General features: G+C 35.6%; 1 protein-coding gene across 1 annotated transcript in view; it reads left to right on the forward strand.

Annotated features, from left to right (window-relative positions):
* LOC144976147 (centrosomal protein of 89 kDa-like) overlaps nt 1-10,890 on the forward strand; it is a 36,239-nt gene extending 25,349 nt beyond the window's left edge. Inside the window, exons 18-22 of the mRNA XM_078920329.1 lie at nt 199-240; nt 7,802-7,891; nt 8,970-9,016; nt 9,624-9,746; nt 10,351-10,890. Of these exons, the coding sequence (XP_078776455.1) occupies nt 199-240; nt 7,802-7,891; nt 8,970-9,016; nt 9,624-9,746; nt 10,351-10,531 (483 nt within the window). The 3' untranslated portion in view covers nt 10,532-10,890. The remainder of the gene's footprint in view (nt 1-198; nt 241-7,801; nt 7,892-8,969; nt 9,017-9,623; nt 9,747-10,350) is intronic.
* Nucleotides 10,891-11,203: the final 313 nt, after the last annotated feature.

Raw genomic sequence — 11,203 nt, forward strand, 5'->3', positions numbered from 1 at the left:
TCTATAGAATCTGAGATAAACAAATCAATTGTAAGACAAGATGGAAACACGAAACGAAATCATTTATAAAAAGGAATGCGTAATTTGTTGCTTCTAACTTAATATTAGACATTAGAGAACAAGTAATAAGTGTTCACATTTATTCCTTCTGCAAGTCGTATGGTTTTGAATCACGCCATTTTTATTTCTATTCTGTAGGCGGAGAAAACAGCTTTGGAACGAGATACAGTCTACAAAGTAGTGAGTCTAGGTTTTGTTTTTGTTTTGTTTTGTTTGTTGTTTTTTTTAACATTCTGCAACAAGGTCTTGTGTTTTCTCATTTTGAAATGAGTCGCCTGGGCTGATGTAAGCAGATAGTCTTGTAAAGGGAATTAGCTGATGTAAGCAGATAGTCTTGTAAAGGGAATTAGCTGATGTAAGCAGATAGTCTTGTAAAGGGAATTAGCTGATGTAAGCAGATAGTCTTGTAAAGGAATTAGCCTGATGTAAGCAGAATAGTCTTGTAAAGGGAATTAGTGAGAAGCAATAGTCTTGTAAAGGAATTCCATAACGTAAGCAGATAGTCCTGTAAAGGGAATTAGCTGATGTAAGCAGAAGTCTTGTAAAGGAATTAGCTGATGTAAGCAGATAGTCTTGTAAAGGGAATTTAAGCTGATGTAAGCAGATAGTCTTGTAAAGGAATTAGCTAATGTTAAGCAGATAGTCTTGTAAAGGAATTAGCTGATGTAAAGCAGATAGTCTTGTAAAGGGAATTAGCTGATGTAAGCAGATAGTCTTGTAAAGGGAATTAGCTGATGATAGCGATAGTCTTGTAAAGGGAATATAGCTGATGTAAGAGATAGTCTTGTAAAGGAATTAGCTGATGTAAGCAGATAGTCTTGTAAAGGGAATTAGCTGATTAAGCAGATAGTCTTGTAAAGGGAATTAGCTGATGTAAGCAGATAGTCTTGTAAAGGGAATTAGCTGATGTAAGCAGATAGTCTTGTAAAGGAATTAGCTATGTAGCAATAGTCTTGTAAAGGGAATTAGCTGATGTAAGCAGATAGTCTTGTAAAGGGAATTAGCTGATGTAAGCAGATAGTCTTGTAAAGGGAATTAGCTGATGTAAGCAGATAGTCTTGTAAAGGGAATTAGCTGATGTAAGCAGATAGTCTTGTAAAGGGAATTAGCTGATGTAAGCAGATAGTCTTGTAAAGGGATTTAGCTGATGTAAGCAGATAGTCTTGTAAAGGAATTAGCTGATGTAAGCAGATAGTCTTGTAAAGGAATTAGCTGATGTAAGCAGATAGTCTTGTAAAGGAATTAGCTGATGTAAGCAGATAGTCTTGTAAAGGGAATTAGCTGATGTAAGCAGATAGTCTTGTAAAGGAATTAGCTGATGTAAGCAGATAGTCTTGTAAAGGAATTAGCTGATGTAAGCAGATAGTCTTGTAAAGGAATTAGCTGATGTAAGCAGATAGTCTTGTAAAGGAATTAGCTGATGTAAGCAGATAGTCTTGTAAAGGAATTAGCTGATTGTAAGCAGATAGTCTTGTAAAGGGAATTAGCTGATGTAAGCAGATAGTCTTGTAAAGGGAATTAGCTGATGTAAGCAGATAGTCTTGTAAAGGGAATTAGCTGATGTAACAGATAGTCTTGTAAAGGGAATTAGCTGATGTAAGCAGATAGTCTTGTAAAGGAATAGCTGATGTAAGAGATAGTCTTGTAAAGGGAATAGCTGATGTAAGCAGATAGTCTTGTAAAGGAATTAGCTGATGTATAAGCAGATAGTCTTGTAAAGGGAATTAGCTGGTGTAAGCAGATAGTCTTGTAAAGGGAATTAGCTGATGTAAGCAGATAGTCTTGTAAAGGGATTAGCTGATGTAAGCAGATAGTCTTGTAAAGGGAATAGCTGATGTAAGCAGATAGTCTTGTAAAGGGAATTAGCTGATGTAAGCAATAGTTGTAAAGGAATTAGCTGATGTAAGCAGATAGTCTTGTAAAGGGAATTAGCTGAGTAAGCAGATAGTCTTGTAAAGGAATTAGCTGATGTAAGCAGATAGTCTTGTAAAGGGAATTAGCTGATGTAAGCAGATAGTCTTGTAAAGGATTAGCTGATGTAAGCAGATAGTCTTGTAAAGGGAATTAGCTGATGTAAGCAGATAGTCTTGTAAAGGAATTAGCTGATGTAAGCAGATAGTCTTGTAAAGGGAATTAGCTGATGTAAGCAGATAGTCTTGTAAAGGGAATTAGCTGATGTAAGCAGATAGTCTTGTAAAGGAATTAGCTGATGTAAGCAGATAGTCTTGTAAAGGAATTAGCTGATGTAAGCAGATAGTCTTGTAAAGGGAATTAGCTGATGTAAGCAGATAGTCTTGTAAAGGGAATTAGCTGATGTAAGCAGATAGTCTTGTAAAGGGAATTAGCTGATGTAAGCAGATAGTCTTGTAAAGGAAATTAGCTGATGTAAGCAGATAGTTTGTAAAGGGAATTAGCTGATGTAAGCAGATAGTCTTGTAAAGGGAATTAGCTGATGTAAGCAGATAGTCTTGTAAAGGGAATTAGCTGATGTAAGCAGATAGTCTTGTAAAGGGAATTAGCTGATGTAAGCAGATAGTCTTGTAAAGGGAATTAGCTGATGTAAGCAGATAGTCTTGTAAAGGGAATTAGCTGATGTAAGCAGATAGTCTTGTAAAGGGAATTAGCTGATGTAAGCAGATAGTCTTGTAAAGGGAATTAGCGGATGTAAGCAGATAGTCTTGTAAAGGGAATTAGCTGATGTAAGCAGATAGTCTTGTAAAGGGAATTAGCTGATGTAAGCAGATAGTCTTGTAAAGGGAATTAGCTGATGTAAGCAGATAGTCTTGTAAAGGGAATTAGCTGATGTAAGCAGATAGTCTTGTAAAGGGAATTAGCTGATGTAAGCAGATAGTTTGTAAAGAATCTGATGTAACAATAGTCTTAAAGGGAATTACTGATTAAGCAGATAGTCTGTAAAGGAATTAGCTGATGTAACAATAGTCTTGTAAGGATAGCTGAGTAAGCAATAGTCTTGAAGAATTAGCTGTGTAGAGATAGTCTTGTAAAGGAATTAGCTATTAACAGATAGTTGTAAAGAATTGTGATGTAAGAGATAGTTGTAAAGGAATTAGTGATTAAGATAGTCTTGTAAAGGATTAGTGATGTACAGATAGTGAAAGAATTAGTATGTAACAATAGTCTTTAAAGGAATTAGCTGATGTAAGCGATAGTCTTGTAAGGGAATTACTGATGTAGCCTAGTCTTGTAAGGGAATTAGCTGATGTAAGCAATAGTCTTGTAAAGGGAATTAGCTGATTAAGCAGATAGTCTGTAAAGGGAATTAGCTGATGTAAGCAGATAGTCTTGTAAAGGAATTAGCGATGTAAGCATATTTAGGTCTGTTAAAGGGAAATAGCTGATGTAAGCAGTAGTCTTTAAAGGGAATTAGCTGATGTAAGCGATAGTCTTGTAAAGGAATTAGCTGATGTAGCAGATAGTTTGTAAGGAATTAGCTGATGTAAGCAGATAGTCTGTAAAGGAATTAGTGATGTAAGCAGATAGTCTGTAAAGGGATTAGCGATGTAAGCAGATAGTCTTGTAAGGAATTCTGATGTAAGCAGATAGTCTTGTAAAGGGAATAGCTGATTAAGCAGATAGTCTTGTAAAGGGATTCTGATGAAGCAATAGTCTTGTAAAGGAATAGTGATGTAAGCAGATAGTCTTGTAAAGGGAATTAGCTGATGTAAGCAATATCTTGAAAGGGAATTAGCTGATGTAAGCAGATAGTCTTGTAAAGGGAATTAGCTGATGAACAGATGTTTGAAGGAATTAGTGATGTACATAGTCTTGTAAAGGAATACTGATGTAACAATAGTCTTGTAAGGGAATTAGCTGATTAAGCAGTATCTGTAAGGGAATTAGTGATGTAAGCGATAGCTTGTAAAGGAATTAGCTGATGTAAGCAGATAGTCTTGTAAAGGATTAGTGATGTAAGCGATAGTCTTTAAAGGAATTAGCTGATGTAAGCAGAGTCTTGTAAAGGATTAGCTGATGTAAGCAATAGTCTGAAAGGAATTAGCTATGTAAGCAGATAGTCTTGTAAGGAATTAGTGATGTAAGCAGATAGTCTTGTAAAGGGAATTAGCTGATGTAAGCAGATAGTCTTGTAAAGGAATTAGCTGATGTAAAGATATCTTGTAGAGATGTTAAGCAGTATTTAGATGTGGTACATAGCTGTAAAATAGTGAACATATTAGATATGATTAGGTGTTGTAGAATTAGATACATGTGTAAGGAATGCTATTAGCATAGCTTGTAAGATAATGTACAGATATTTAAGATATGATAGAAGTTGTAAAGAAAGCTGGTAAGCGAATTTAAGAATTAAGATTGTGCTTTTTTAGATTAGATAGCATGTTTAAGATTGATACATTTGTAGAAGTGTAAGTGTCTAGTATAGTAGCAGTGTGTAGGGATTTGAACAATGTTTAAGGGTTGATAAAGATTTTGAAGGATGGATAAGATGTAAGGATGTGAGAACATGTGTAAAGGATATGTAAGCATCTTGATTATGAATTCTGTAAGATAGTGTGGTTTGTAAGGGAATTAGTGATGTAAGCAGATAGTCTGTAAGGGAATTAGCTGATGTAAGGATAGTCTTGTAAAGGGATTAGCTGATGTAACAGATGTCTTGTAAAGGGAATTAGTGTGTAAGCAGATAGTCTTGTAAAGGGATTGATGTAAGCAGATAGTTGTAAAGGGAATTAGTGATGTAAGGATAGTTGAAAGATTAGGATAGCAGATAGTCTTGTAGGTTGTGGTAGCGAATTAAGGAATTGTGTGTAAGCGATAGTCTTGTAAGGATTAGGATTAGGAAGTCTTGTAAAGGATTAGTGAGTAAGCATAGTCTTGTAAGGAATAGCTGTGAGCAGTGTTTGTAGATGGAGAGCAGTGTTTGTAAAGGATTAGCTGATGTAGCAGTAGTCTGTAAGGGATTGCTGATGAGAATATCTGTAAAGGATAGATGTAGCAGTGTTTGTAAGGATTAGTGGTAGATAGTCTTGTAAAGGGATTGCTGTGAAGCAGATATTGTAAGGGATTAGTGATGTAGGTAGTCTTGAGAATAGGAGTAAGCAGATAGTTTAAAGAATAGGATGTAAGATGTTTGTAAGGAATGGATGTAGCGATATTGTAGGATAGCTGATTAGCAGAGTTGTAGGAATTATGATAAGAGTTTGTAAAGGGATTAGTGATGTAAGAAAGTCTGTAAAGGATTGTGTAAGCATAGTTGTAAGGATAGTGATGTAACAGATGTTGTAAGGGAATAGGTGTAGCAGTGTTTGTGGGAATTATGATGTAAGCAGATAGTTGTAAAGGAATAGCTGATGTAAGATATTTGAGGATTAGGTGTAAGGTATTGTAGGAATTCTGATGTAGCAGTATCTTGTAAGATAGTGTAAGCAATGTGTAAGGAATAGAGTAAGCAATAGTCTAAAGAATGCTGTGAGGATATCTGTAGAATTGTGATGTAGGATGTTGTAAGGGATTCTTGTAAGAGATAGTCTTGTAGGGATTAGCTGTTAGCATAGTCTTGTAGGGATTAGTGATGTAGGAGTTGTAAGATATTAAATTTAAAATAGCTGATACAGTAGTTTAAGGATAGGATGTAAGCATAGTTTGTAAGGGAATTAGTGGTAAGAGTGTGAAGGGATTAGGAGTAGCAGTAGTTGTAAAGATTAGCTGTTAGCAGATGTTAAAGATAGCTGATGTAGCAGATAGTCTTGTAAGGGAATTAGCTGATGTAAGCAGATAGTCTTGTAAGGGAATTAGTGATGTAAGCAGATAGTTTGTAAAGGGAATTAGTGTGTAAGCGATAGTCTTGTAAAGGAATTAGCTGTGAAGCGATGTCTTGTAAAGGGAATTAGTGAGTAAGCAGATAGTCTGTAAAGGAATTAGCTGATGTAAGCAGATAGTTTGTAAAGGGATTAGGATGAGAGATGCTGAAGATTAGCTGATGTAAGAGATATCTGTAAGAATTAGCGAGTAAGCAGATAGTCTGTAAAGGGAATTAGCTGATGTAAGCAGATAGTCTTGTAAAGGGAATTAGCTGATGTAAGCAGATAGTCTTGTAAAGGGAATTAGCTGATGTAAGCGATAGTCTTGTAAGGAATAGCTGATGTAAGCAGTAGTCTTGTAAAGGGAATTAGTGATGTAAGCAGATGTCTTGTAAGGGAATAGCTGATGTAAGCAGATAGTCTTGTAAAGGAATTAGCTGATGTAAGAGTAGTCTTGTAAAGGGAATTGCGATGTAAGCAATAGCTTGTAAAGGAATTGCTGATGTAAGAGATAGTCTTGTAAAGGAATTAGCTGATGTAAGCAGATAGTCTTGTAAAGGAATTAGCTGATGTAAGCAGATAGTTTGTAAAGGAATAGTGTGTAAGAGATAGTCTTGTAAGGGAATTAGCTGATGTAAGCGATAGTTTGTAAAGGGAATTAGCTGATGTAGAGATAGTCTTGTAAAGGAATTAGCTGATGTAACAGATAGTCTTGTAAAGGGAATTGTGATGTAAGCAGATATCTTGTAAAGGGAATTAGTGATGAAGAGATAGTCTTGTAAAGGGAATTGTGTGTAAGAGATAGTCTTGTAAGGAATTAGCTGATGTAGCAGATAGTCTTGTAAAGGGAATTAGCTGTGTAAGCAGATAGTCTTGTAAGGGATTAGTGATGTAAGCAGATAGTTTGTAGGAATTAGTGATGTAAAGATAGTCTTGTAAAGGAATTAGCTGGTAAGCGATAGTTTAAAGGGATTAGTGTGTAAGCATAGTTGTAAGGAATATGATGTAGCAGTAGTCTTGTAAGGAATAGTGATGTAAGCTATCTGTAAGGGATTACTGATGTAGAGATAGTCTTAAGGGAATAGTGATGAAGCAGATGTCTTGTAAGGGAATTAGCGTAAGAGATAGTTTGTAAGGGAATAGTTGTAGCAGAGTTGTAAGGATTATGATGTAGCAGAGTCTGTAAAGGATAGTGATGTAAGCAGATAGTCTTGTAAAGGGAATTAGCTGATGTAAGCAGATAGTCTTGTAAAGGGAATTAGCTGATGTAAGCAGATAGTCTTGTAAAGGGAATTAGCTGATGTAAGCAGATAGTCTTGTAAAGGGAATTAATGCCAAACTAAAAAAATAATTGTTTAAATTGAGCTTTTCTATAGAACAAAATCCACTCAATGTGCTCAAAGCACTTTACAACAATATCCACTCAATGTGCTCAAAGCACTTTACAAAGGGTCCCTGACCATCAGCAACTCGTAACACGTAGAACAACATGATGTCTGTAAGGTGATATTACCATTTTATCCCGATATTACCATTATCATTGCCATTATACCATTATTATTAACATTATCATTAACATTACCATTATCATTTCCATTACCATTACCGTTTTCATTACCATCACCATTGTCATTACCATTAGCGTTTCCACTACCATTATCATTACCATTAACATCAGCATTACCATTGTCATTACCATTGTCATTACCATTAACATCAGCATTACCATTGTCATTACCATTGTCATTACCATTATCATTACCATTAACATCAGCATTACCATTGTCATTATCGTTATCATTATCATTACCGTTCCATTACCATTATGAATACCATTTCCATTATAGTTTCCATTATCATTACCATTGTCATTGCACATCAAAGGAAAGAGATAATTTTAGCTGTTGTGATCGTGAGATTGGATATCCAAGCCTGCCTGTAATAATTTCTTCATGTCTTCCTTCCAGGCCAAAGAGCAGCAACAAGAGAATCATTTCAACGTCAACAAAATGATGAATGGCAGCGCGGCCGTCGGGAAATTGGAAGAAAAACTCAAGGTGGGTTGAGGCCATTTATGACATCTCATGACCTCTCTCTGTTTTCATCCAGCACTTCTCCACATCCTATAATTCCCATCATTATTGATATCAATCAGTTCAGTGCCTGCTCCACATATTTTGTAGACATGAGCAGAGAACTCAGAAAATTACAAATCGCCCAAGTCATTTTTTCCTTTCGTTTATTCGACCACATTTGGTTTCATCTATTCATAAAAAAGATAAATATGGACATTGATATAGCACATTCCACAGATTTACCATGTTCAATGGGCTTCATAATGTTTCATATATTCACCCAGCAAGTTATATTGATCCACATTTCCATTTCATACAGTACTAGTAGCCTGTTAGGCATCCTTTTTGTACTAACACTCTTACAAGTGGGGTAATGTGTGTAAAGTGCCTTACCCAAGGATGCATCTACCAGAATTTTTCACGTTCACTGTCGCCCATCTACCCACTGACCACGTCTAACAATGCTTGACTTTGATGAGAAGACGAGACATGTTACCGCTGTGTCACCTTGTCATTAACAAATAGAATCAATATACTCGTGTACATTATTATTTTGATGACGACCAAACCACATCGTTAGAATCAATAGACCAAATCACATCGTTAGAATCAATAGACCAAATCACATCATTAGAATCAATAGACCAAATCACATTGTTAGAATCAATAGACCAAACCACATCGTTAGAATCAATAGACCAAATCACATTGTTAGAATCAATAGACCAAACCACATCGTTAGAATCAATAGACCAAACCACATCGTTAGAATCAATAGACCAAACACATCGTTAGAATCAATAGACCAAATCACACCGTTAGAATCAATAGACCAAACCACATCGTTAGAATCAATAGACCAAATCACATCGTTAGAATCAATAGACCAAACCACATCGTTAGAATCAATAGACCAAATCACATCGTTAGAATCAATAGACCAAATCACATCGTTAGAATCAATAGACCAAATCACATCGTTAGAATCAATAGACCAAACCACATCGTTAGAATCAATAGACCAAACCACATCGTTTCTATCATTTATTTCTTCCCACAGTTGTATCGGATGAAGGCCCAGGCAAAGCTGAGCACTGTCGCTGATAGGTGAGTCATGTGTGTGTGGGATGAAAGAATAAATTAGAAACTAATTAGTCCTTGAGAGCCATTAGGCTCATGGAGCCAGATTTTATCCCGCTTTCTATTGTGTAAAATGAACAATAGCAATTGCTAGCTACTTTATTGATCACAAAGTACTTTCCACCAGGTCTAACAGATCCAGCTACCAAATCACTGCTGGGTCGACAGGGAGGTCAGAAAAATCTGGAATTAGCCCAAATTCGATCTTGTTCCCTTTGCGCGCGAAGCGAGTGCTCTACCAACTGAGCTAAATTCTCATATAAAGTAATTCCTGTGTCTGAAACAGGATTTAGGCAATGGCCTATGTCATGATCTGTGGTCACATGACAGGGGACTCTCTTCTCTATAGTAATATTTGTTTTGTTTGTTTTTAAGGGTTTTACAGTGCTTGAAATACATCCAGGCCATTTCAGCGCCGGTAAAAAGACTGAAAACGGGATGGTAAAAAAAATCGAGATTTTTTGGGAGAAGGGGTTTTTTTGGAGGTTTTTTTTTTTAATTTTGTTTGTTTGTTTTAGTAATACCAATGTCTCATTATTCTGAATGAAAGTGAAATTATTTTTCTTTGTCTTAGATTGAAAGACCAGGACGAAACTTTTAACTGTCAGAAGAAAGAATATGAGAGGGAAATCCACTATCTACGTCTGCTAGTCAAGGAGAAGGAGGAGATAATCAACACACTGGAAAAAAGTAAAAAGTAAGCCTGGATTCTGAGTTGTGTCCCTTGGTCTGTTTTAAGTTGTAGAAACCCATTGTGACAAATTGGGAAACAGGTAAACCCATTGTGACAAATTGGGAAACAGGTAAACCATTGTGACCAATTGGGAAACAGGTAAACCCATTGTGACAAATTGGGAAACAGGTATCGTTGTAAGATAAAGATTTGAAAATGTGTTTATAAAACAGTGCCAGACAAAGTTGAGAGAAAAATACCAAAAAAAAAAAATTATCCTAAAAAATCAGCCTGCCTGGACTTTTGAAGATCACCAATTTTTTGGGATGTTTTTTTTTCTTGTAATTTTCTTATGACTTTGTCTAGCACTGCTTGATACAGACTTTTTCAGATCTTCATCAAAAACTCATTGCCTCGCAGTTTTGGTTGAATGCAATCTTTTTATTGTCCTGAATAGGAACAAATTATTGTTATATTTTATGTACGTTTTAGTGTTAGTTCTTGTGCCATTCGATGACAAATGCAGACTTGATTTTCCACGTTACGTCTGGATGAAGAAACAGAATGTCCTGTGTTAATATTTCCTTGTAATTGGTGATCATTTATTTCTTTATTTTTTTGTTGCCAGGGAAGTGGAAGAAGATCTGGACACAATGTGGCAAGCGGCCAATTCTGAAAACCACCGAATCAAGACGATGCTTCGTAGCGGCACTCGCAAATTAAAGGACCACAGCCATCTCAGTCAAGTGTTAAACGAGGAAATCGAATACGAGGAAGAAATGCATTTTCTGGACAGCGAAGGAAAATGATGTTTTTTTTTCAATTAGATTAGAATATTTTAATAACCCAGATACACAAATCACCACTTATAAAATTCTACACAGAAATCTGTGGCTTTTTTAATATTTTAGTAATTACTTCATCAAATTTGACTGTGGCAGCCATATTTATATTTATATCAAAGAAACAGTTGGCGACATGGATGAAATGTAAACAAGTATTTTTCCATATCCTTCCTTGAAACAAACAATTGTAAAACACGTGGAGTGTGATGAAATCGTGGGAATGGGAATGCACTCTGTGTAAATGTGTAAATCTCTGGCCCTGAGTTTTAACCTGATAAAACTTGAAAAAGTCTGTCTTTGGTAAAAAAAAAAAAAAAAAAAAAGATATCACTCAACTGATGAGTTATGGTTCTTTGTTTTTATTCTTTTCATTGGAAATATTACGGTTGAGAAAAAATTTGTAGCATTTTATCCTTGTTTTCTGTGTTATTTTACATTGGATTCTCTCATCTTCAATACAGTGTTGGTTATCAGGTTGATGTGTTGGCTTATAGATTTGATACCGCTTGGCCAGTTTTTCTTTGTAATATGAAAGTTGCTGATCTGTGGATGTTTGTAATTTCTATCTGGTGTGTAAAACGGTTTCAAATCAAAAACAAAAATGTGAGTTGGATGGTGTGCTATTCCATTACAACG

This window comes from Berghia stephanieae, chromosome 7 (assembly GCF_034508935.2).
Source record: "Berghia stephanieae isolate SIO BIC M18660-M18661 chromosome 7, UCSD_Bste_1.3, whole genome shotgun sequence".
NCBI classification, from domain to species: Eukaryota; Metazoa; Mollusca; class Gastropoda; order Nudibranchia; family Aeolidiidae; genus Berghia; species Berghia stephanieae.